General features: G+C 40.2%; 1 protein-coding gene across 6 annotated transcripts in view; it reads left to right on the top strand.

Moving 5' to 3' along the window:
- Abhd18 (abhydrolase domain containing 18) overlaps nt 1–27404 on the top strand; it is a 46196-nt gene extending 18792 nt beyond the window's left edge. For 3 of the 6 annotated variants that reach the window (XM_059265165.1, XM_059265164.1, XM_059265168.1), the window contains exons 5-13: nt 10515–10593; nt 10695–10781; nt 13620–13645; nt 17450–17588; nt 20818–20907; nt 21554–21655; nt 25311–25689; nt 26694–26856; nt 27129–27404. In XM_059265165.1, the coding sequence (XP_059121148.1) occupies nt 10515–10593; nt 10695–10781; nt 13620–13645; nt 17450–17588; nt 20818–20907; nt 21554–21655; nt 25311–25689; nt 26694–26856; nt 27129–27180 (1117 nt within the window). In that variant the 3' untranslated portion in view covers nt 27181–27404. Of the gene's footprint in view, nt 1–10514; nt 10594–10694; nt 10782–10808; nt 11080–13619; nt 13646–17449; nt 17589–20817; nt 20908–21553; nt 21656–25310; nt 25690–26693; nt 26861–27128 lie in introns of those variants that run through there. The other 3 variants (XM_059265170.1, XM_059265166.1, XM_059265169.1) reach the window with 3 other exon arrangements.
- The last annotated feature ends 341 nt before the right edge of the window (nt 27405–27745 follow it).

Genomic DNA, 27745 nt, shown 5'->3' with positions numbered 1-27745 from the left:
CTCTTCCACAGGATCCAGGTTTAATTTCCAGCACCAACATGGCTACTGGAAACTATTAGTAAGTCCACTAATAAGGGATCTGATTCCTTCTTCTGTTATTCATAGTACTGTATGCATTTGGTGCTCAGACATACATTCATATAAATACTTATACACATAAAATAACAATCTCAAAGTCAGACATGATGGCACATGCCTTTAATTCCAGCACTTATGAGGCAGAGCCAGGCAGATCTCTTTGAGTTCTAGGCCAAACTGGTCTGCGTGAGTTCCAGTTCCGACAGTGATACATAGTGTGACCCTGTCTCCAAAAAATAATAATAATAATAATAATTAATTAATTAATTAAATCTCAAAAATATTTTCTGTGATTCTGGCTGTGATTGTAGCTCAATGGTAGAGCACTTGCCTAAATTTTCAATGGGCATATACACTTTCTATAATTGAAAAAAAAAGGGTATCTTTAAGTGAAGAAATTAAATAACACCAATAATTTAGACTATGTAGGCTATACAAGTTTTCCTCAGCAAAGTTCCTCAGGGTGGTTTATAATCAGCATATGAGTTGTAAATCTAAGTAGGTATTCTAAAATATCAGTTCATTATTAATCCTTGGCTTTCTGGATTGTTTGAGACAGTCTTCCCAAGTGACCCTGACTGGCCTGGAATTTATGATCCTACTGCATCCAGGGTGCTGATTTTACAGGTTCCCACCACATCTAGGGTGCTGATTTTAAAGGTTCCCACGACACCCAGGGTGCTGATTTTAAAGGTGTCCACTGTTATTTATTAAGCGGCACTGTTTATTGTTTGAGAAAAGCCACCAGGTACAACAAAGCCCACTATAAGAGTTTATTAAGGGAAGGGAACAGAAGGGGGTGCTTAGGCCTATGGTAAGATCGTGCAGGAAGAGAGGGCAGAGGGATGAGTGGGACCCACTTTTATAGATTCCTCCCACACTTGCAAATATGGCCTTATGTAGCTACGCCACAAATGCGCATAGATTATGATTATGTGATCAGATCATGCTGCGTGCAATTTATGTGATCACACAGTACACGGATTATGTAGGATGTAAGGCACTGGGATGACTAAACATCTTGCCAGCACATGCACGGTCATTGGGGAGTGCCTAGGAATTCTAACATTCCAGACTCTTTGTTCTTATAAAAAATGATGGGAGAACGGGAATAGGTGTGTCGTGTCTCCCAAAACTGCTTCCAGCTGACTCGTTGGGCGTCAGTTAACTTTTGGAGTTAAGGAAGGGGGCTTTTGAGGTAGCCAGACATTCTGAGGTAGTGGATTATTCTCTGCTGCTTTGGGAATTGTCCATCATCTTCCACTGCTTCAGGCTCTGTGACTGTTTGGGTCTGACAAAGTGCTGATGAGGCAGAAGAGGGAGTTTAGAAAAAATTTTACCTTGAATGAGGTCCCCGAGGGGTCCCAGGGTGAGGGAGGGGGTCCTGGGACCAGGAAAGTTTGAATTATACTTATCTGGAGTGGATCTAACCTGTCTAGGTAGATTCAAGCTCGTTCTGGAGCTCAGGAGAATTTTTAAACATATTAAGAAGTGCCGGGAGCCATTCCCCGGCGGTGGATGGGTCCTGCAGAGGGTGTAAGGAGTCAGCGGGAGAAGGAAGTGAGCCAGGCCATGGTGGTCGGGAGAATCTTGCAGCCTGACTGACTAGCAGCCAGAGTGTTTCTTTATTTATACAGAATTTAGTTAGCAGGGATACATTCATGATGTTCCAAAACATGGATCATATCATTTTTGTTTTTGGAAATGTGTTTTACTTCCTTTTGTTCATCTTTTAGTCATCATTAATAAACTATGACAGAACAGAGTTATAATTTCCAATCATTTCCCATCAAGTTTTGACATCATTAATAAACAGAGTTATCATTTTTACTCATTAACCCCATGACCCAATTTTTGAGAATCTAGAGGCATATGACAGCCTGTGCTCAGGCTGGTTGCTTTGCATGCTTCAAGGACACTAGACCAAAACAAAATCTTCAACCACTTTGGGCATTTTGTCATATCTCAAGCAGTGTATTATTAACTCTTAGTGGTCAGAGTGCCCAGGAAAAATCCTCAGGCTAAAGCTGCTGTAGTTATTATTCAAATTCTGACATAATATAATCAATGTTCACATTTATATTTTCATAGAATTTGTCTATATGTCTAATCCTGGCATTCTGTTGTTCCTTGGTCATATGACATTATAGTGGCTCTGCATGAGCTATCTTCTAAGAGAGGGAGGTCCTAACACCTCATACTTTTATCATCTTTCCACTCCATACTTTACTCATCAGTATGTCTCTATATAGGGCAGAGTTGTATGCCATGTAATTGTGTGAGTGTACAGTGGGAAGAGGCTTGTAATCTGAACTGTGGCCAACTCCTCTAGCCCAACGGATCTTGTTGACCTTTTTTAAGTTTACTTTGTTTTGAATATCTTGTTCCAGTGTAAGTACAGGGAGAGATGTTTCAAGAATGTCTAATAGCCTCATGAAGAGACCTCTGGCTTCTTTATGTGTCACAACCTCCAAGGCGTAAGGAAGAACTTCAAGTAGATAAGGATATCTCCCTCAATGTGGGGGGGATAGTATGTTCAGGACTGTCCTGGGTAAGCTTAGAAGCAGCATTCCTGGGAGAAGGCATAAATGATTCATAAAGAATTTTCCATCAGTCCAATATCCTCAAATTGTACAAATATTAAAGGTGCCCAAGTATGTAACAGGTGAAGATGAAAACCAAAGGTGATATGGCAGCCATCACGTGGCTCAGCCTTGCTGCATCTTTGTCAAGCAGCTGTGCTGGCTTTATGACTTCTGCCATTCCATTCAGATATGGCTGTGCCAAAGAAGTAGCCACAAAAGAAAAAAAAAAAAAGAAGAAGTAGCCACAGGAAATTCAAAATTTTGGGCTGGTAGCCATGATATTATAATGTTTAGTACTCTGCTATCAGAATTTTTTTCATTCAATAATTATATTTGTGATATTAATTACATTAATTGTATTGATTTATTACATTCATGATATTATGTCCTGATACTATTGCCCATTTGTGGGGTTTTTCCATCACACAAAACAGAGATTCTGTACTTAGTAAATTATTACTCTATATTCCTTTCTTCTCTATCTTGAGATAACATCTAATCTTTCTGTCTCTATGAATTTGTATATTCTATATATTTCATGTAATACAATTCTATAGTATTTGTCCTTTTTTAAATGTAAAAACATTTTATGGACAACTGCAGGAGAAATAATACACAGACAGCTTGAACATAAAAACAGGTTATAATTTAAAAGTCCAGGGTTATTTTAAACAGTAAAATATTTTCTCTGTAGAAAATAGTATAAATGATAACATTTCCCAATAAGCCCTTTTAAGCCAAATGATCTGCTATCAGAATTTTATTGGTTAGTCTTAGCAAGAGAGAGAGAGAGAGAGAAATCTGGAACATGCTTTTAATTTTTGCCTCAGATAAGCCTTATCTAAGACAAACCTCAAGGCTCCTGTTTTCTTTAGTAGTTTAGCATCCAGGAGACATAGGTGATCAATTGCTGAGGGCATTTAACAGTAATAGATTGTTATATTAAAGTCTGTTTTTTTGCAGAGTCCAGACCCTTTTGAGTCTGGGGGTGTAAATACTTCTGGACTGTTACTATTCCTTACTGCCTGGGTATACTTGATGGTCCTTGGCCTCTGGCTCTATGGTGGTCCTATAACAATTTAGCTGAGTAGCAACTGGATGATAATAATAGGGGGATGGTATCTAGCAATAGAAGGGTTCTGGGTGTCCCAGACTTTGGGGTCCACCTGAGAGGCTGGCAAGGGAAAGGAAATGCTAGAGCTAGTAGGCTGGGTGGCTAGGTGGAGAAGGAGAGGTACTGCTGACGAGTCTGGAGTGAGGCAAATGGGGGAGCAAACGAAATAAAAGCTCCTACCTTAGCTAGAAAATCTCTCCCCATTAGGGGCACAGGGCAGGTTGGCACAACTAAAAATGTGTGGGTGAGAGGGATACCCCTGAAAATACAATTAAGAGTTGGAGTCTGGTGAGGTAGGTAAGGCTGTTTTCCTACCCTGACAATAGGGAAACGAGGAGCAGTGGGACCCCAAAACACCCTCAGGATTGAGTAAGTGGCTCCGGTGTCCAAAAGTAAGGAAATGGATCGCCCTGATACTGTAATGGCTGTCCTGGGTTCCCTGTGAGAGATGGCACCTTCAATCTTCGCCCATGGCCAAGCCTAGGAGATTGACTGGAGGGTGGGCTTTGTTTGATGTCCCCATGCCACAAGGTGCACGGGGGGGCAGTCAGCTGACCAGTGTCCCTCTCAGTGGCACTTCGGACAAGGCCCAGATGGTGGCCTGCATGGGACACGGCATGCACAAGCCCAGTGGCCTTCTCTACCACAATTAAAAAAAGGACCTGGAGGCCTTCGGGTGGCCGGTCAGATAGCATGTGCCAGCATTTGGCAGTTCTGTTTATGGGCTTTCTCATCTCTCTCATGGTGCGCCTTAAATGCTGCCTGTGAGGTCAGAGGCCCTCTCTCCAGGCACTTAAGTTTAGCCCTGATGTCAGGGAAGCTCTATAAGACAAAGTGGGTCATAAAGAGCTGTCTGCCCTCTGGGCTCTCAGGATATAGGCTAGTATATTGTAAGAGAGCCTTTGTAAGCCTAAGCCATTCTAAGAAATGGGACAGATTTTCTTCCTTATCCTGAATTATTGGGAACCGCCTCAGCCTGGGGTGGATGGGCAGCATTAGTTTGATGAACTTCATCTGCATGTGTCCTAGCCTGCTCCCAAACTCCTCTATGCTCCTCAGAGCAGCTAGAGAATGAGTGACAGGAGGATTGAAGGTGAGAGCCAGAGTCAGGTGGTTGGAGCATCCTGATTTTGGAGAGGAGGAGGGGCCTAGAGGAGGAGCCAAAGGGGCAGACTGCTGAGGAGCAGGAGCAGGAGGTCGGATAGGCGGAGGTTCATTTGCAAAGTCCAAGATTCCTCAGGTTCAGGTTGCTTAGCTAGGAGCATGTGGGCAGGAGAGAAGGAATCAAGAAGGCAGGGTTTGGAGCTGAGGTTAAAAAAAAAAAAAAAAAGGCTTGGATATAAGGCAACTCTTTCCATTAGCCTGTTTGCTGGAAGAGTTAGATTATTCCTGTAAAATATCAGGGTCTAAGGAGCCATTAGATGGCCATTTTTTATTGTTTTCTAAGGGATATTTAGGCCGTTTCTCAGAGGAGGATTGGGACTAGTAGGAGGAAGCCTTATTTCCCATGGCTGTAGCAGAGAGAGAGAAAAAAATGTGATCCAAGACTATAATCTCAGGCATCCCCAAGAATCAAGTGAGGATTTGGGATTGGCACAAGTCATTCAATGCTTCGCCAAGCCAGAGAATGAGGGCCAGGACATACTTAGTATGAGGACACCCCAGAGGTCTGACAGCATTCAGTGCTTCATCAATTGGAGAATGAGGGAGAGGCATACACAGTCCGATTAATCCCCTGCCCCAGGGGTCTGACAGCAAGAAGGATATCTCAGACCACAGTCGTGGGAAAAGCCGGCAATGGGGGCCGATAAGGGTCATGGACGAGTGTTCCCCCAATCCTGGGGACACGAGAGGGACGCTGGAAAATCTACGGTCATTCCCATGGGTCCAGGGGACTGTTTACACTGGCTGGAAAGGGAAAACTCACCAATCGAAGCAGCCGGTGTTTATGAGAAGTGATCCAGTAGCCGGGCAAATGGAAAAGTGGGCAGTCATAAACCTCGGTAAAGGGTTCCGGGCACAGAGTGCCAGGAGGGCCTGCTTTGTCTTGGCACCAATGTTATTTATTAAGCGACATAATGTTATTCATTAAGTGGCACTGTTGTTTACTGTGCAAGAAAAGCCACGAAGTACAGCAAAGTCCATTATAAGAGTTTATTAAGGGAAAGGAACAGAAGGGTGTGCTTAGGCCTATGGACAGCTCGTGCAGGAACAGAAGGGGTAGAAGGATGAATGGGACCTGCTTTTATAGATTCCTCTGCACATGCGCATATGGGTTTACATAGCTATGCCATGCACGCGCATAGATTACATGATCAGATCACACTGCGTGCAAGTTATGTGAGCACGCAGTGCACGGATTGTGTAGGACATAAGGCCCTGAGATGACTAATCATCTTGACAGCGCATGCATGGTCATGAGGGAGTGGTTAGGAAGTCTAACATCCACCACTTCCAGGGTGCTGATTTTAAAGGTGTCCACCACCACTCCTGGCTTTGGATCTTTATGCCATTAATTTGCTTGGTTGAAATGTTTATTATTCATAGTGTAGTGGTTCATAGTAGCCCATTGTGTGTATGTGCATTGTATGGCTTTGCACATTTGTGTGTCTTTGCATGTAAGGCCAGAGATCAGTGTTGGATGTCTACCTCTGTGGGAACACCGTCCAGGAATGGAGTCATGTGAGAATTCTGGGTGCTTGTGAGAAAACTCCAAGAAAAGAAGAGTCTTGTGACTTCATTTTCTTCAAAACACTGATTTGTTCTTGGAATGTGTTTCCATGCTCCTCCCAGATGTAGCAGATAGGAGTAAGTTTATTTCAGCTGTTATTATTCATGTTCCTCTATGGAAAAACATGGTTTTGCCACCTGCAGTTTTGCCCTTGTGATTGTATACTTTACTCAGGACGCTTCTTAACCCTCAGATTATAAATTGTCTGATGCTCTGAATGAAGTTGGCTATTGCATGAGACATCAGTCTGTCTCCTTTTTAGGCCCCTTTCTCCCAGGTTCACACTGCCAACTAGAGTGGTAAACATACATCTGTTCTCTTTTGTTCTCCACTATGGGGGACCAGCCCCCACACTTTATTTACCCCAGAAACTCTTGAGGAATGAGGGACAATTGACTTAAGTTAGAAACAGAGAGAAAACACAGGATAGACTTGGGTGGGCCTGGGTCCTTATCCACTGGCCCCAGAACTTTATTCCAAAGGTCTGTTTATAACAATGCCAAGGGGTGGAGCAAAAGACCTCCCCTTAGTTAAAGTCACCTGGTACCCAGGCCCATGGTCCAATCAACCTCTTATGCAGTCCCACTGGGTACAGCCACTAGGAAACCTAGTGGGCTACAACAGGTCCCTCTTTATATTTTAAAAGAAAAAACTCCTGATGCAACTGCATCAAACTAACATAATAATTCTACTATAAACAGAACTATACAAAATTATAATTTTTACTTTCAACCTTCCTACGAACCTACATTCAAACACAATTTCTTAATAGAACTATACAAAACATAACATTATTTCACTCAAGTAGCATGAAAATATTTTTTAAATTAAATATACTGAGGAGTATTAATTCTCCCTTTTCTTTATATTTTGAATTAAATCTTGAGCCTAGTTAGAAAACCTAAATTTCTCTATAAGCAGTTCCATTTTTACATAAACATTTCATAAGTCATCACCATTGATAGAATCTATATGCATAAGCAAATTCAAACTTGTCCCATTGTAATGAAACAATTACTGTCCATTTCATTTCTTAAGTTAAAAAGTTCAAAAAAGAGTTCTGGTACCATTCCTAAAAGTTCCTCTGAGCATTCTTAGTCAGGGCCTGGCTTGTCAGCTGCCCTTCAGTCTGTGTATAGCTGTCAGAGTCGTAATGACTCTGAAGCAAACAGTTCCAAATATGAGAAGTCCCACAACCAAAACTTTTCAGTTCAAGCAAGTCTCTTTGAAACTTTAGCTACCTCTGCGCTTTGCAGGCTATAGCCTTCTGTAACCAGTCCACTCCCAAGACCAGGCTAGAGAGCTTCATCTCATAGCCATAAGTGCTCAAGGCTCCTTCAGTTGTCATGAACTGAAACTGTGGCCTTTCCAAAGCAACCCCAGCTTTGGGAGAAAAACCCAATCACCTGCATCGTTGATGGTCCAAGTGCTCAGCAAACCATGTCTGGAATCCTCCATAGCAGTCAGCAGTTTTTGTAGAGTTTTAGTTTGGCTGTTCAGCCTGGAGCACTCAGCAGTTCCCACATGTCTCAGCTGCTTGTCCAGCACTGACACCATTCTGCTCTCGGCCTCCAGAAGCATTCTGAACTCTGTCATCTCCACTGTTCACTGCTGCTCTGCTTGTGGTTCATCTTTCCTGAGGTGATGCAAACTGCTGGGCTTTCTCCGCCATTTGCCTCTCTGGGTGTAGTGTCTCAAAGGTCACAGAACCTTGATGTTCACCTTTCCTGCAGTGTGGCATCTCTGCAGGGTTTTCCAAACTGCTGCTTGCAGTTAGCCTCTCTTGTAGCTTAGCTTGTTCATTTTTCACCATGGCTTTCTTTTGGTGGAAACCTTGTAGACCCTCGTGCATCTGCCACCTGCACAGCATTGATGCCTTGAGGGTTTCAGCTTCTGAGACCCTCTGACAGCTACTTTCTGAAGCTGGCAGTGTTTGGAGTTGTTTCTTGTTGTTATTGGTGGTTTCTGGAACTGCCAAGTCCGAAGTCCACCATGGACATTGCTCTCTGCATCCCAGGTTGGGAAAACCTACTCTAAATTACTTTTTTCATCATATCCTTAAGCCTAAGGCGTATATATTCTAAACTTACACTCTACCTTCCAGAGAGAGAGAGATCTATAGAGATAAATCTAATGCTGCGCTCTTGCGGTATTTCCTCACCACCTAACCTATACACCCGAGAATTAAATACCATTGCCTTCATTTTTCAATTCCTTATTGGCATGCCTACACTCGTAATGCCCCCTTCAATCCTTTTGCCAAGCCCTAGGGTTATTTTTTTAAATCTTTTTCTTTGCCCCTGTTCAGGCACCATCTGTGGGGGACCAGACCCCACACTTATTTACCCTAGGAACTCTTGAGAAATGAGGGATAAAAATAAAATAAAAAAAATTTAAAAAAAAAAGTTGCTGTTTTGGGCTGTGGTGGCGCACACCTTTAATCCCAGCTCTTGGGAAGCAGAGCCAGGTGGATCTCTGTAAGTTTGAGGCCAGCCTGGTCTACAGAGTGAGATCCAAGACAGGCACAAAAACTACACAGAGAAACCCTGTCTCAAAAAACCAAAAAAGAAATTCCCACTGATACACATTGACCATGTGGTTTTCTGTTTTTACCCATCTGGTTGGGCAGGGTATTAGTAACTTACGTCATTGCATTAAGGTATAACAAGCAAGAAAACATAGCATGCAGATTGTTTGATCCCTTCCTTAAATAATTAATTTGCAGTATTAAAGGTTGAACCTGGGGTCCTTGCACATGCCAGGGAAGCAAATGCCCTACTACCAAGCTATATCCTCAGAGCAATTGATCAGTTTCTTCCCTTTTAGAAATGTGTCTATGCATTTGTTTGTGTGAGTGTATGCCACGTGTTTGTAGGTGCCCATGGAGGCCAGAGGAGGTTTTCAGATCCCCTGGAGCTGGAGTTCCTGGCATTTATTAGCTGTCTACTACCCAATCCAAAGTATATGCTTGCTGGGGCTGAACTGGTCCTCTGGAAAAGCAGGAAGTGCTCTTAACTGCTGAGCCATCTCTCCAGTTTCTTTTTGTTTGCTTGTTTGCTTGTTTGTTTGTTTTTTTTTAAGTGTGTGTGTGTGTATACATATGTATGTTTAGTATGTAAATATACTTTTTAAAAATTTTTTATGGTATTGGGACTGAACCTAGGACCTGGTAAGCACATGGTAAGCAAGTGCTTAGTTTATCTGCTTTCTTAGCTGTATCTCGAGTCAGTTAGTTTTGTTTGATGGTAACACACCACCACATTAAATAAGTCCGTGTCCAAAATATGCTAAAAGTTTGTCATAGCTACAGTTCATTTGTTGTCTCCTTCCCATTTATGGTGTCATAGTAATTTCCTTTTTTAAAAAATTGTAAATTTTTTATCCTTTTACAATTTCATTCATAAACATAGTATCTTTGCCACATTCTATCCCCCAATATTCTCATTCCATTCTCCATCCTACCAAATCCCTAACTTCCTGAGGCTTCCTCTTGGTTTCATGCTTTTTGTTCCTAAGAGAAAGTAGATTTATAATATTTTTGTAGCCACTGAGATGGCTGAGTGGATAGAGACGCTTTATGTTAAGGCTGACAAACAAAGTTCAATTCCTAGGACTCATGTGGTAGAAGAAAAGAACTCCTGCAAGTTGTTCTCTGACTTCTGACATGTATCAGGGCATGCCTACACATATACAAATACACACAAAAAAGGAAGGAAGTAAACATAAATCCAATGGCCCATCCTTTTAGAGAAAGAGAGAATTTAATTATAATACTCTTTAAATTGAAAGTTTAGAGCCAGGCATGATGAGTCACACCTGTAATCCCAGCACTTGGGAGGCTAGGGTAGGAGGACCACAAGTTTGAGGCCAGCCTGAGCTACATAGTAAGTTCCAGGCCAGCCTGAGTTATATAATGGCAAGACCCTCTCACAAGTTAAGTAACTATATATGGATGTATAGTTTGTAGCTAAAGCCCTTTAAAGAAAATTTCATTTTTTTTTTATAGGTTCCAATTTATTGTGCCTAAGGAATGGAACAACAGATACAGACCTGTGTGCATTCATCTGGCTGGAACAGGAGACCATGTAAGGCTGGTGACGTCGTAGTACTTCAGCTCTAGAAAATCCTTAGCACTTCTCCTCAGCACTTGCCTATTGTATTCTAAGTGTGTCATCTCTTTCCTTAGCATTACTGGAGGCGCAGAACTCTCATGGCTCGTCCTATGATTAAGGAGGCCCGAATGGCTTCATTGTTGCTAGAAAACCCTTATTATATCCTTTTGTTATACTTTAAAAATTTCTTTATCTCATTATTTATATATTTACTCTTCAAAAGAATAATCAGTAGTACTTTTTTTAAAAAAGATTTATTTCATTTTATGTGTATGGGTGTTTTGCCTGCATGTGTACCATATGTGTGCTTGGTGTTTGTGGAGGCCAGAAGAGGGAGCCAGAGCCCCTGGAACTGATATGACAGTTGTGAGCTGCCCAGTGGTATTGGGAATTGAACCCAGGTACCCTAGAAGAACATCCAGTGCTCTCCAGTGCTGAGCCATCTCTCCAGCCCCATTGGTAACTAACTTTTCAAAACGAGTTAAATCCAGTTATCAGGTCAGAAAATATTTAAAAAGCAAGAATGAAAGATTATTTTATGCCTTTTTAAAAGAAATGTAATGAAAAGTAGCAATGGGAGTTCAAGGCCAGCTTTGGATAGATAGAGTTTGAGGCCAACCTGAGCTAAAAAAAATCTTGGAAAAAACAAAAACAAAAAACAAAACAAAACAAAAAAACCCTAAAGGCCAGGTGTGGTGGTGCACGCCTTTAATCCCAGTACTCAGGAAGCAGTTTGAGGCCAGCCTGGTCTACAAAGTGTCTTCCAAGACAGGCTCCAAAAGCTACACAGAGAAATCCTGTCTTGAAAAACAAAAAACAAAACAAAATAAAACAAAAATGCATCATATATGGTGGCACATTTCTTTAACCCAGGTGCTCAGGAGGTTGAAGCAGGAAAGTTGTGAGTTGGAACCAGCTTAGGCTTTATTATGAGACTAACATAGTATTTTAATCCTATTTATAATAGTGATAAATTGTACTTTTAGTTCTTGAGGTTCTTATACTGGACTTAATAAGTCAAAAGTTTGCCATTAAAGAAATGTTCATTTTTTTAAATGCATTTATAGTAAAGGTAGAGGTCTAGAACAATACTTAATTTTGAAGATGCCATCAGCCTATTCATAGAAAAAAATAAACTGATGCCCAACATTTCTAGTAATAAAAGAAATGTAAAATTCAACGATTCCAGCCGGGCGGTGGTGGCGCATGCCTTTAATCCCAGCACTCGGGAGGCAGAGCCAGGCGGATCTCTGTGAGTTTGAGGCCAGCCTGGGCTACCAAGTGAGTCCCAGGAAAGGCACAAAGCTACATAGAGAAACCCTGTCTCGAAAAACCAAAAAAAAAAAAAAAAAAAAATTCAACGATTCCCAGTGTTTCTTAAATAATAAACACAATATTAGAAAAGCTACTGTGAATGAGGAACTTACTACAAATGACCGAAAATCTGTGTAGCTCAATACAAAAGCAATTTTAATATATGTAGTAGGAGTCTTAAAACATCTCACATCTACCTGGGGAGATAGCTCAATCAGCAAAGTGCCTGCACACAATCACTGAGAACCTGAGTTCAGATCCCCAGAACTCACATAAAAGAGCAAGACATTGGCACTTATCCATAGCCCCCGTACTGGGGAGGCAGAAACAAATGGATTCCTGGAGCTCATTGGCCAAGGTGGACAGTGATTGATGAAGATGCTAGTGTCAACCTCTGGTCTCCACAGGAACCAGCAAACACACACACACACACACACACACACACACACACACACACACACACAGCCATCTCACATCTGGGCAAAGTGTAGCTTGGTGATAGAGTTGGCCTAATATGTGAGCTCCTGGATTCAGTCCCTTTGTGTACTACAAAGGAGAAAATAAAGGAAAAATAAACTCTCAGATCTCTTGACGGGAATTATTTTTCAGTCTGGCAAATTTATTCTAAGAATATAGTACAACAACAGAAAAACTACACATAGAAAATATGCTTATGTATCTTTACTTATATAAGACAATAGAAATTAATATGCATCGGAGAGAAACTACTGAGTAGCGTGGTTCCTAATACTGGAGTGCACACGGTTGTGCGGTTGATTGCTTCCGCGCTTGTACCTCAAACCTGCCACTCACCTTTTTGTATTTGTTTTCTCACTTGTAAGTGGGAATCCTTTCTTAGGTCAGACAGAATATTAAATACTCAGCACAGCTTAGAATAGTATTTGGTAAATATTAAGCATTTCTTAAGTTTAAGTGAGTTGAGAATCATTTGTGAACGTATTTATGGTGTAAAAGTGGGACATTAGACCATGTTAGTGGTAGAACAAATGCACAAGGTTCTGGGTAAATCCCTAATACCAAAAGCAAGACAGAAACAAACTCAAACCATGTGGAATGGAAAAGAGGGGGAAAAACTATACATTAGGAAAACTACTGGAAATAATTTAAAAGTATTAGTGTCAATGTTTGTAGATAAAGTAGTTTTGAATACTTTTCTATATTTCCTAGATTTCTGAAATAAACATTTACATAAATTGTATCAATAAGCCAGGCAGTAGTGGTGCACACCTTTAATCCCAGCACTTGGGAGGTAGAGGCAGGTGGATCTCTGTGAGTTTGAGGCCAGCCTGATCTACAAAGTGAGTTCCAAGACAGCCAGGGCAACACAGAGAAACCCTGTCTTGAAAAAAAAATTATATTAACAAATTTCATTTTAAATCTAAATTGAAGATTGTGTAACCTTGTAAGTATACTTAGTATATTAATTTATGTATTTCAAATAAGTGAATTACTTGGTTTGTGATTATATCTCAGTAAAGCTATGTAAATTAAAAGAAAAATAACTAAGTTGAAAAATCTGAGGACTTCTAAACAGCATTTGAAGTAACTAGGAAGTATTTATTTGGGTATTGTATTCAAATTTAACTGTTGTGCTTAAATGATATATTCTGAGATGAGTATATTTAATTATTTTAAAATTTTCTCTTTGACCTATCTTCTCAAATGGCTGCAGGAAGCCCAAGGACCAAGTGTAAGTATCTATCACCTCCATTGTCTTTATTCCTTCAGTCTTTAGGACAAATGTTTGGTAGTCTTTAGTTAACCATTTCTTCAGTTGACTTGTAAAACTTAGTAAGAATATTGTCTTTAATTCTTATTTTTTAAGATTTTTTACATTTTAATGTCTGGTAAGGTGATTGATTTAGAAACCTTAGTAGGCTGATTTTCAGATTATATCTTATTTGTGAAATTATACCTGAACAAAAGATAAGACTTTGTCCTTTTTAAATACATTTTTTTAAATCACTGTGTATGTGTGTGTTGGGCAGGGGGTTGGTATGCGCATGTGAGTGATAGGACTGGATGCCCTGGAGCTGGAGTTATATATGGATGCCAGGAACCAAATCCAGGTCCTCTGCAATAACAGTATGAGTTCTTAACCTCTGAGCCACCTCTCCTGGCCCCAAACTTTGTATTTTTAAAAGTACTCTTATTTATTTAGGGTTTTTTTTTTTTTTTCCAAAGACTTGAAAGGAGTGTGATTGAAAAAATGGTCAAAATGACATTTGGGGAAGAAGTATGTGGGGTGATTTTTCTCCAAATGGGTAAAGGATTTGAAGATACTTGTATCTTGGGTAAATGCTCATCAAAAGGTGACTTTGGCTAAAAAAGAATCCAATAATCAAGTTGATAGGATAACCAGTTCTGTGAACAGTTAGCCTCTTTTTCCAGCCATTCCTGTCTTTGCCTCGTGTATCCATGAATAAAGTAGCCACAGTGGCAGAAATGGAGGTTATGAATGGACTGGATAATATGGACTTTCACTCACCAAGGCTGACCAGGCTACAGCTGCTGCTGATTGCTCAATCTGTCAACAGCAGAAACCAACACTGAGCCCCCATATGACGCCATTCCCTGGGATGACCAGCCAGTAACCTGTTGGTAGATTGACTACATTGAACCTTCCTTCATGAAAAAGGCAAAGCTTTGTCCTTATTGGAATACTTATTCTAGTTATGAATTTTCCTTTTTTGTACATAATGCTTCTGCCAAAACTACCATCTGTGAACTTAGACAATGCCATATCCTCTGTCGTGGTATTCCACACAGCATTGCATCTGACCAAGGAACTCACTTCACAGCCAAAGTGTGACAGTGGACTTGTGCTCGTAGAATGCACTGGTCTTAACCACATTCCCACCATCCTGAAGCAGCTGGCTTGACAGAACAGTGGAATGGCCTTTTGAAGACGTAGTTACCGTGTCAATTAGGTAGGTAGTAGTAGCCAGGAGGGTTGGGCAGGGTTCTCCAGAGGGAAGTATATGATTTGGATCAGCATCCAAAGTGCCTTGCTTACTGTGAGGACTGAGTTAGAGTAAACTTTGTGAAACTATGTGAAAGTTAAAGTCCAAGCTAAAGAGTTCAAGAATTTTCAGTCTGGAACCAAACCCTGAAATCAAATATAGGACGTATCTTTTTCCTTATCCATAAGTTGCTGAAAAACCAAAGAGTTTATTTAGTCTAATAAGAAACACCCTGAGTTAATAAAAGACTATGACTCACACAGACTGAGGTTGGAATGATAACTTGTCATTTACTAATTATATAACCTGGCCTCTTTAGTTTGAGTTAACTCATTTATAGAATCAGGATACTAATGATTTCTTCCATGCAGAATTGTTTTTAGAATTATGTTTAGAAAATATTGTTCCTGATCCGTGTAGTGGTGTACATCTTTGATCCCAGCACTTAGGAGACAGAGCCAAGTGGAACTCTCAGTTCCAGGACAGGCAGGGCTACACCGAAAAACCCTGTCTCCAAAACAGAAAGAAGAAAGAAAACATTGTTTCTTACATTATGTACTCAAGAAATGTACTGGTCTGGGGTGGAGCTGGTGTTCAGTAGTAGAGCCATTGCCTAGTGTAGACAAGGCCCAGCATTTGATCCACAGCCTTAAAAAAGAGTAGTAATGATGATGGTCCAGTTTGTTTCCTTTTTTCTTCAAAGAGTTCAACAGAAATACAGTGGCTTGCAGTTTAAATCTGTAAATCAAAATTTATTGCTCTTGCTTTCTTTGGCTGGGGTTGGGAGGTGGAGACTGAATGAGGTACCTCACTAAGTTGTCCAAGCTGGCCTACTTCACCCTCCAAAGAGATACGATTACAGTCATAGACCATCATGTCCAGTTTCTCTCTCTTTTAAAAAATCACCAAAAGTGAGTAAACAAAGAACAAAGATTACAAAAGAAAGAAAATAAACAGTTGGACCGGTCGACTGTACATATCTTTGTCTCAGAACCTCGAACTAGTATCTGTAACTAGAGTTTTCCTGCCTTGCCTACAGTCAGGACAAATCTTTGTCACCCGCCAGTCCCACGGCTGCTCAGACCCAACCAAGTAAGCACAGAGACTTATATTGGTTACAAACTGTATGGCCGTGGCAGACTTCTTGCTAACTGTTCTCACAGCTTAAATTAATCCATTTCCATAAATCTATACCTTGCCACATGGCTCGTGGCTTACCGGGATCTTCACATGCGGCTTGTCATGGTGGCGGCTGGCAGTGTCTCCCTCACCCAGCTTCCTGTTCTCTCAATTCTCCTCTCTGTTAGTCCCGCCTATACTTCCTGCCTGGCCACTGGCCAATCAGTGATTTATTTATTGACCAATCAGCAAAACATTTGACATACAGACCATCCCACAGCAAGTATCTCTTATGAAAAGAACCAACTGAGGAGTGACAGGGAGCAGTGCTTCAGAACTCAGAACTTCCATGAAGGGTTAAGATAAATTTTGTAATCAAATATAGAAAATTGGCTTCAAGACAGGAAACAAGTAAAGTGGGGTCTTTTCTGATGGAATGTGATCCATTTTAACGGAGGAGAGCATTTGGTTTGTTGTTAGCATTTTTGAAACAGGTTTTCACTGTGGAGCCCAGGCTGAGCCTGAACCCCTGCTCCTGCTTTAGCATTTCAATGAACTCTTGTCAAAATGTACACAAATTTACTTAGTGTTTATTCAGTGGGTGCCTCCTTACATTAATTCTGTGAAGAGATGACTAGTTTGAAATCAGAACCTCAGCCACTTCAGAGTTTAACATCTATTGTCTTCAAAGTCTCTACTTGAAAAAAGTGGGCTTCTCTTTATAAGAACTCCCCTGATACAGGGCACAGTGGCCCACCAGCAATGCCAGAACTTGTGAAGCAAAGGGTAGTGGATCAGAAGTTCAGCATCACCCTGTGTCAAAAAATAATAATAACAGAAAATTCCAGATATGTTGGTTTTTGTTTAAATTAATCTAGCCTGGTTTCATGGCACTACCTGTAATCCCAGCACTAAGGCTAGAGCAGATAGATCTAGAATTCAAGGTCATTCCAATACACATAGCAAGGTCCAGTCTCAAAAGTTAATTGATTAAAACATGTTTTTGAAGTCAGGCATGGTAGCACATATCTGAAATCTCAGCACTTAGGAGGCAGAAGCAGGAAGATCTCAAATTTGAGGCCACCATGGACTACATAAGAGCTCACTGCTAGCCTGAGTTACAAAGCAAGCTTGTAATATAACTGTGGGCCAGCAAAATGGCTGAACTGGTAAAAATCAATTGCAGCACAAACCTGGCAACCTAATGTCAATCTCTGGGACCCACATAAAGGTGGAAGGAGAAAACTGATTCCATCTACAAAGTTGTCTTCTGACTTCTACACACACCATGGCACGCATACATGTACACATGCATCAGTAGACACCCATACACAATAATTTCTTAACTTTTAAAAGTATTAAAATGTAAACACATGAAATAAATCATTTTCTATTTTGTTTTGTGAGGCTAGAAGATCCAGCTTAAAAAATGTGTCTGACCTATTTGTGATGGGAGGTGCTCTTATTCTGGAGTCTGCAGCTCTCTTGCACTGGCTAGAGAGGGAAGGTTATGGACCTCTTGGGATGACTGGAATATCCATGGGAGGACATGTGAGTCTTTTCTGCTTATATTTCATTACCATCATTTTTGTAAATAGAAGTAATTTTAAGTGTACTTGAGGCATGAACTTAATGTTGGCATATAATGTTGGTGAAAGTAGGAAGTAGAAATATTTCCAATAATGAAGTGTTATTTTGTGTAATTCATGTAGACAAGCATATATTGTACAATTCCAGGTATAGCTCAGATTTCAGATTTAATATTTTATTAAAAGTTGACTACAAAGCCAGGCAGTGGTTGTGCATGCCTTTAATCGCAGCCTTTTGGAGGCAGAGGCAGATGGATCTCTGTGAGTTCAAGGCTAGCCTGGTCTCCATAGTGAGTTCCAGGACAGCCAGGGCTATACAGCCAGGGCTACACAGAGAAAAACAAAAATTTTTAAAAGTTGATTACAAAAAAAATCTAACTTTTCAAGGGTCTTTTCAATATATTCAAAGTGTATCCTTACTTTTGCTACTGGTCAGAAAAGAAATGAATTTGGAGGTGCTTTCTAATTTTTTTTAGTGTATATTAATTATCTAACAATAGGTTTCATTTGTGACATTTCATTATGTGTAGACTGTATTTTGATGATATTCACTTTCATTTATTACCTTTCTCCATCCCCCGTACAACGAACCTATGCTTTGTTTTCTAGACTACACTGAACAGACTCCTAATTGGTTTCTCTGTGCCAAGTCTTTTCTCCCATTCTTTTTTTTTTTATTATTGAAAAAAAATGTTTTCATACAATATATTCTGATCAGACGGATAATGTCTGGGGGGCACTCACCAACCTAAGACAGAGTGCCTGTGTGGCCTGGGCAGGCATCTCCATGACGGGTAAAGTGACCTGCTGACTTCCCATGCAACCTAAGTCAGAAGCTCATTTTTTAGTAAAAGGGGGACCTGTAGGGCCCTGGCCCCTGTTTTGGGTAACTGTTGCCTTGCTTGCTGACCTGGACCTTGATATCCTCCCTATGCTAATTCCCTGCTGGGTTCCACCCTCCTGAATGCTTAAGGGAAGTTCCTTGTCTGTGTATCCTGCATAATGGGCATTAACAGCTTAGATGCAAGATTGTAAAACATTGGTAGCGAACTTCTGCCCTCCAGGGTTCTCCATTGTGCTGTAAACCTGTATTTAAGACCTCTTCCCTCCTTCAATAAACAGCATTCGGCATTTATATATATATATACTGATCACATTTTTTTACCTCTCTCAACTCCTTCTACATCCTCACCATCTCCCTACCCATCCAATCCACACACTTTCTCTTTCTTTAAAAAACAAGCAAACACACAAAAACCCAAGAAATGCATATACACACAAAACCCCCCTCAAAAAAAATTGGAATCCAAAGACCAATTTTCTTAAGACCAATAAGCACCCCCCCCAAAAAAAAGCCGAAACGAAGCTAGATGAGATGAAAGTCTACAAAAATACAGTTGTATTTGTTTTGTGTTGGCCATCTCTTCCCAGGCATAGGACCTAGGAGGAGATTCATTTTTCCTCTTTCAAGTGGTACCAATTTTAGACAGCTTCTTGGTTAGGGATGGGACCCCCCACCCCATGCCAGCTTCTCAGGGCTGGCACCCAATCTGGTTTGAACCTGTTCAGGCCCTGTGCCTTCTGTGGGTCTCTGAGTTCATATGTGTGTCCGTTTTGTTGTGTCTGGAAGACACTATTTCCTTGGAGTCATTCACTACCTCTGGCTCTTGACAGTCTTTCCACCTCCTCTTTGCTTCCTTCTGCTCTGCAAAGGCTCCTGAGCTCTGAGCAAAGGGTTGATGAAACCATCCCATTTAAGGCCAAGTACTCTAAAGCCTCTTTTTTGTTTGTTTGTTTTTTGAGATGGGGTTGCTCTGTGTAGACCAGGTTGGCCTCAAACTCAGAGATCTGCCTGCCTCTGCCCCACTCTCCACACTCCAGTGCTGGGATTAAAGGCATATGCCACTACTCTCTGGCCCAAAGCATCCTACTACTTGTACACTGTCTAGTTATGGCTCTCTGGTAGTTCTCATCTACGGCAAGAAGCCGCCTCTCTGATGAGGGCTAAGTGAGACTGCTGTGGGATGTTCTGTATGGCAAATGTGTTGCTCTAATTGGTTAGTAAATAAAACACTGATTGGCCAGTAGTCAGGCAGGAGGAAGTATAGGCCAGACAAGGAGGAGAATAAAGCTGGGAAGTGGAAGGCTGAGTCAGAGACACTGCCAGCCGCCACGATGACAAACAGCATGTGAAGATGCCGGTAAGCCACGAGCCATGTGGCAAGGTATAGATTTATAGAAATGGATTAATTTAAGTTGTAAGAACAGTTAGCCATGGCCATACAGTTTGTAAGCAATGTAAGTCTCTGTGTTTACTTGGTTGGGTCTGAGCGGCTGTGGGACTGGCAGGTGAGAGAGATTTATCCTGACTGTGGGCCAGGCAGGAAAACTCTAGCTACATGAGACACTGGTCTGAGTCCCAGACTGGTTTCTTTAAGTTTTTCCTCTCTGGTATAACTTGAATGCTCTAAGTCAGATTTTTGCTTTCTCCTGTCAAAATGTGCTGGCTTCCCAGGGCTCTAGCTGTGTCAGGCACTAATGTCTCTCTAGCGCCCCCTTGTGCCATCACCTAGCCAAACAACAGCCTTACAGCTTCCTTCCCACCAGCTTCCTCTGCAAACTGCTTCATGCCTCAGTACATTTACACAGTGCTATCCCATAATTGCTTGCTGTACTGTATTCTCCATGAAGCACTTAGTGCAGTTAGTATCTGAAGTGTGCTCTGGTCAATTACATAACATGTATTTGTCATTAGGTGTGTGCGTGTGCGTGCGTGCGTGCGTGTGTGTGTGTGTGTTAGTTTTATATTTTTAAAAATGGATTTGAAGTTCGCTATAGATGATCATTTGAATTGTAAAAACTTAAATTCAGAATGTTACTCAAAGCCAGGAGTGGCAAGTGCATGCTTGTAGTTCTAACACTAGAGAGACTGAGGGAAAAGAGCACGAGTGTGAAGCAGAAGCAGCCTGTGTACACAGAAAGACTATCTCAGAAAATTTGAAATAAAGCCTTTATAGTTTCTTGCTTCCTAGAAGGAACTTTCTATGTTGTTGAATTTATAATTTGAGGGCATTCTATAAGTATTACAGCCCTTGGGTTCATGTCTTCTCTCACCCACTCCCAACTATACAAAGTACTTTTTAGTATTAAGTATTTTTCACATTAATAAATTTACTTGTGTCATATTACAGATGGCCTCCTTAGCAGTATCCAACTGGCCCAAGCCCATGCCATTAATTCCATGCCTGTCTTGGTCCACAGCATCTGGGGTCTTCACTACGGTAATTGGATTGAAATTGAAACTTGATAACATGTGCTTAAATATAGTTATCTTGGTGGTCCCCAAAATCACTCCTAGGTTTAGTGACTGCTAGAAGGAATAACAGAACATATACTCTCTCTCCATTTTATACACACTCAGAGAGAGAGGCACACACTTAACTTTAACAAAAGGATATGACAGAAAATAAACAAAAGGAAAAGGCACATGAGGCAGACCTGGTGGAGGTTTCCAAGGGTCCGTGCCCAGCCAGATCTCGTGGTTTATGCTTAATTCCTCTAGCAATCACTTGTAACAAATGGTAAAATGCTGCTCATCACTGAGCCTATCAGAGTTAAGAGTCTGGGGTCAGTGGTTAGATGCCCTCTGCCTTGAGTGTACCAGAAGTTGAGAAGGAATTTCAGTGTTAAGCAGAATGCATACAAAGAGTATGACTACAGTGACCCACTCTCATCTTTTAGTGAAAGTTGCATATCAGTGTAAAAGCTGCTTATTGATCAAATTTCCAGACTCCACTCCAGGACATAAACAGGCTTTTAAAGGCTAGATAACCTCAAGCCCAATTATATTAACTCTCTTATACAGTAATTAATAAAGATAAAAGTACTACACAAGCTATGTCATGATTTGATCTTACTTTATTTCAGGGTGTATTGAGTAAATCAATTAATTGGCGGGAGCTGGAAAAGCAGTATTATACACAGACAGTTTATGAAGAAGAAATTATTCATATGCTTGAATACTGTGGGGTAAGTTTTTTCTTTGTTAGTTTGGTTGGTTGGTTTTTCCATGTGACTAGTCTGTGTCAAGCTGACAAAAACTAATTAGCATACTCCCTAAACAACCCATTATATTATGTAATGTTTCTGGGGGTTTTGCTTTTTTTTGTCCATGTACAAAGCAACACAAAATATTTTCTCACCCATTTTTTAAATTATTCATGTTTGCTTACTCTTTACTGATATATAATAGTCTATTATATAGATGGATATACCATGATTTATAATTAATCCTTGTTAATAGATATATGTGTTCTGCTCGCTTACTTTAACACACAGTGCTACAATGATCAACTTTATACATACATTATTGTACAAGTATCATTTTCTAGAAATACTATTTGCTGGGTCAAAGGGCAGTGTGGTTAGATTCTAATTTTAGTTGTATCAATCTAGACTACAGGAGAAAGATCTCTTTCTCCATTAATTCACAAATTCAGTATGTGAACAAATGTGAGGAAATTTAAAACCCTGTTACCAGGTAAACTCACCAGAGAACACACATGGGCATCCTCCTCCTTTTTCTCCTTTTTAAATTTTATTTATTTATGTATTTTATGTATGACTGTTTTGTCTGTATGTTTGCCTGCATGCCAAGAGAGGGCATCAGATCCCACTATAGATGGTTGTGAGCCACCATGTGGGTGCTGGGAACTGAACTCAGGACCTCTGGAAGAGCAGCTCGGGCCCCTAACCTCCAAGCCATCTCTCCAATCCTACACATGAACATTCTTTTTTTTTTAACTTACTAATTTTTATTTATTCTTCTCTCATATATTATATCCTGATTGCAGTTTCCCCTCCCTCCTCTCCTCCTAGGCCCTCCCCCTACTTTTCCTCTCCCCCAGATCCACTCCTCAGTTTCAGAAAAGAAAGTCTTTATCTCCAGCCAGTGACTACATGGGGAACTTGCCCAAATCATGCAGCCCCATCCTCATAGTTCTTTGTCTTTTTTGCACAGAAAATACATCCTGGTTACACACTTCAGTTAGCAAGTAGCAGAACTACAGAAGCCAGACAGCAAGGTTAATCCATTTAGGACTCTCCTGGATCCTGGAACTGTGGACCAGGTCCTTGATAGATTAGCTCTTTGCTCCCATTTTGGCAGGTGTTTGGGCCTGTGTGGTGGGTTTTAAGGTCAAAATGGTGCCTATAACATGACTTTAGTTGTGCTGAGGTTCGGGTGTCTGTTAAACTCAACTGATAGTAAAAATGGAATAGTTTTATTTTACCTCATTGTTGACATTGAGCATGTGTGTATAAGCTAAGACCACGTGTTTCATGTTTCTAGAACACACACACACACACACACACACACACACACACACACACATCCTTTGCCTATCTTGAATTTCTTTTTTAAAATAATTTTTTTGTTAGCCTGGTGTGGTAGCATACACCTTTAATCTCAGCACTTGGGAGGCCAATGAAGATCTCTGAATTGGAAGCCAGTCAGGTCTACATAATGAGTTCCAGTACCGCCAGGACTATATAGAGGGACCTTGTCTAAAAAAAACAAAATAATAAAATAATTTTGTTAGCATATAAATAAGTGGATTTCATTGTGACATTTTCATACATATTATATTACTTTTTGTTCCTATTTTCTCTCCTGCCCTGCTTACCCCATATCTTTCTTCCTTTTTCATGTTTTTGTCTTGTTTGTGAGTGTGTGTGTGTGTGTGTGTGTGTGTGTGTGCGCGCGCGCACACAATATTTGTCTTCCTGAGTCTGGCTAATTTTGCTTAGCATAATCAACTCCAGTTCTTTCCATTTTCCTACAAATGTCATGTCATTGTTTACAGCTAAATAAAATTTAATAATGTATGTGTGCCACATTTTCTTTATCTATTCAGCTTTTTCTACTAGGCAGGTAGATCTTCTATTTGAAGCTAGCCTGGTCTAGATAGTAAGCTTTAGGCCAGCCTTGTCTCCAAAAATAAAATAAAATAAAAAGTTATTTGATTAGCCACTTCTCATATAAGTTGCAAGTCGATCTTGTAAGGATGTCATCTATTCTTTTTATTTTTCTCTTAATATACAAATATAATAAACATTACTTTAATTTATGTTGTATTTATAAGTCAATAAGTTTTAAATCTACTTTTACAACTTTCATAGGCAATATTTTTTCTTTTATATTTTTTAATTGTTAGTCTATCCCAAAAAAAGGGATTTCAAGTAGCTATTTCTTGTGCTTAAATGTACATTATAGTACAGGTATGCCCATTAAACTTTAAGAAAGTCTGGAATTAAAGCAGATTATAGCTATGTTTTGAAATTTTTAGCAGTAAAATCTGCAGGTGATTTTGACTTTTTTTAGACAAAGTTTCTCTTTGTAGCCTGGCTGCTGTCCTGGAACTCACTCTGTAGACAAGGCTGGCCTCAAGTTCAGAGATCCACCTGCTTCTGTCTCCTGAGTGCTGGGGTTAAAGGCCTACGCTACCGCCGCCGCCGCCGCCGCCGCCGCCGCTGCCGCGGCCACCACCACCACCACCCAGCAACTTTGACCCGGCAACTCTTTATTAGGAAATATTCAACAATAAATGTGCTGTTTATCTTCATCCTCTTCAAATTTTAGTATCTGTTTTTCCTTTGGCCCTGTAAGATTGATAGTAAGTCTAACAACATGAAATTTACCATTTTTTTAAAATGCCATTTTGATGGTCCAATTCATTGACAGTGAGCATACCCACAATGTTGAGTAGCCATCACCACCATCCATCTCAAAACTCTTCATCTTCCCAAATTAAGTACTGGAGAGATGCCTCAGAGGTTAAGAGCACTGGCTGCTCTTCCAGAGGTCCTGAGTTCAATTCCCAGCAATCACATGGTGGCTCACAACCATCTATAATGAGATCTTGTGCCCTTTTCTGGTGTGCAGGTGTATATGCAGACAGAACACTGTATACATAATAAATAAATAAATCTAAAAAAAAAAACTACCTATTGGACAACAATTACCACTTCCACCTTCCTGCTGCCTGGAGCAACCACAATTTCTTTCTGTCTCTGAATGTGTCTGTGGTAGACCTTATATGAGCAGAATACACAATTTTCCCTTTGTACCTGGTTTATTCACATCCCATAATGTCTTCAGAGTTCATCCATGTGTCTTGAAAGGGACTTAGCTAGGAGTGTTGGCCTGTGTCTGTATCTCAGCACTTGAGAAACCAAGTCAGGAGGCTCAAGAATGGGATCCTATGCCAGAAAAAGGAAGACAAAAAATACTTCCATTACTCTTTGAGTGTGTGTGTGTGTGTGTGTGTGTGTGTGTGTGTGTGTGTGTGTGTGGTGTGTGTGTGTGTGTAGCGGGGGTGGGGGTGGGGTGGAGGCAGGTCTGTGACAAGGTCTCACTAGGTAACCCAGGCTAGCCTAGAACACCCTGTATTTATAAGTCAATAAGTTTTTCTCCTGCCTCAGCCTCTTAAGTGTTATAATTATAGGTGTGTGCCACTACCTCTATCTTTTTGTTAATTTCTGAGACTATTCCATTGTATGTATGCCATACTATATTTTACCTACTAATACTTATTACTACCTTTCCTGTTTTTAAAATGTTTCAAAAAGTTGTGAATATAAATGTTCTAATATAAAATGTTTTCTTTTTTTATCATATATTCAGACAGATTCTTTCAAAATGGGACATGAGTTCATGAAACATTTCCCCAGCAGCGCAGACAAGCTGACTAACCTGAATCTGGTTTCTAGAATGTTAAATTTAGATATGACAGACCAAGTTGTGTCCCCAAAGCATGCTGAGTGCCAAAATTCTGGTAAAACATCTATCAGTGCTACTTCAAAAGGACGCTTGTCGCAAGATACCGCTAAGATGGAATGCCTGAATCAGACACTCGCAACTAACAAAAGTCGTTGTGCAAGTTCCAACCCTCAGTCATGTCACCTGCTCAGCAGAGAACAAAAAAGAAGCAGTCTTCAAAAAGAATCTCTAATATTCATGAAAGGAGTCATGGATGAATGCACTCATGTAGCAAACTTCTCAGGTACTAATTTTCATAGGAAACTGGAAACAGCTGTGCTGTGTAAATATTTGTTACATACACTTCATGTGTGGATGGGTGTTTTGCCTGCATGCATGTCTGTGTGCCACATACATGCCCATGGAGACCAGAAGAGAATGTCAGATCCTGAGGAATTGGAGTTACAGATGATATGAGCCACCATGTGGGAGCTAGGGATCGAACACAAGTTCTCTGGAATATCAGCCAGTGCTCTTAACCACTTGAACCATCTCTCCAGCTCCCTGGTATTTGTTTGTTTTTGTTTTTCTGTGTATTTCTTTAGAATATTCATTTTAAGGCTGGGGATATAGCATGCATAATGTCTGGGCTCAATCCCCAGCACTGCATAAACTGGGAATGGTGCTATATGCCTGTAATGTTAGCAGTAGAACTCAGAGATAGAGGCACGGAAATCAGAAGTTAAAAAGTCCTCCTTGACTACAAAGTGAGTTTGCGGCTAACCTGGACTACATGAGAATTTTGTCTTTAAAAAAAAAAATCTTCATGTTATTAAATGAATATTTGGTACCATGGTATATTGTTTTTCTCTTTCATGTATGCATGTTCATCTGTATGTATACATACATGTGGAAGCCAGAAGTCAACACTGGAGTCTTCCTCAGTCACTCTCCACCCTAATTTTTTGAGATAAGTCTCTCACTTGGTAAACTGGTGCTTACTAATTCCACTAGACTGGCTTGGCCAATGTCTACTTCCCCAGTGCTGAGATTATAAGTGAAGCCTGTGTCCAGCTTTTAACATGGGTTCTGGGAATCAACTCATGTTTCATGCTTATGCAAGCAAGCACATTGCTGACAAAGCCATCTCCCCAGAGTCTAAGTTGTCCAGACCGGTCTTGAACTTATAATCCTCTGCCTCAGCTAGGATTACAGACTCATGTTTGGTGCATTTTGTTTGGTAATATAATTTTAGGTATTTATACAAAAATCAAAGACCTTTTTAATGCATCAAAACCCTATACTTAGTTCCAGTTGACCCAAGCCTCATCATAGTGGTACAAGCCAAAGAGGATGCCTATATTCCACGCACAGGAGTTCGAAGCCTACAAGAAATTTGGCCTGGTTGTGAAATCCGGTACTTAGAAGGGGGTCATATCAGTGCTTATCTCTTTAAACAAGGACTCTTCAGGTAAGATGATTCATCTAAATAGGTATTTATTTGTTGCTTGTTTAGGGGAATTTTTTTTTGCCTTAAGAAGTATATGGAGGCCAATAAGGAAGTAGAAAAACTAGAACATATAATAAAATATTTTAAATCTTACACTGAAGGATTTTTCCTAGATTGTTCTAGAGATATCAGAAGCATATTTTATCAGATGGTTTTAACCAGAGATAATCTTAAAATAGTTTCTGTCCTCCATTTTTGTTAGTGACTAATTACTTCTTTACATTTCATTTCAGACAAGCCATCTATGATGCCTTTGAACGTTTCCTTCATAAATATGCTAACTAATTGGATCGATGTGTAACATCCTACTAAAAGAGTTCATCCTGTGATGATGTGAAAGATAAGCAGACAGCCCTGCTTACCTGACCACAGCCATGTAGTCTGTGTGCCAGTGTTACGGGTCAGTTACCAACTGTGGATTCATTTCAGTAATGTAAAAGCAGTACTTGAATCATACAATCCCGAAGTATTTGTTACTCTTTTGAAAATCTAATATATCCAATATGACATCTGTTGTTGTTATTTATAAAAACATTTTAATTATGAATAATTTATTGATTCAGAATAAATAGAAACCCTATTGGTTTTTAATAGAATTGTTGAAACTAAGATTATAACATCATATGTACTGTATACTATTATATGGCATTTTTGATATTAACTTGATTTTAAAAACCTGTGTTCCTCCTTTTTGTCTGTGAAGTGGGTTTATGATCTAGTTTTCAACCTTAGGTACTTTACTGCCTTAGAAATACCTAAGATATGTAAGTCAGTGTTAGCTTTGAATTATGAAAATATCCTGACTGCTGAGCTGTGCCTATGTGGTAGTATGAATTTGTAATCCCAGCAC

The sequence above is a fragment of the Peromyscus eremicus genome, chromosome 6 (genome assembly GCF_949786415.1).
Source record: "Peromyscus eremicus chromosome 6, PerEre_H2_v1, whole genome shotgun sequence".
In the NCBI taxonomy this organism is placed as follows: domain Eukaryota; kingdom Metazoa; phylum Chordata; class Mammalia; order Rodentia; family Cricetidae; genus Peromyscus; species Peromyscus eremicus.
This window is presented reverse-complemented; position numbering and strand designations above follow the sequence as displayed.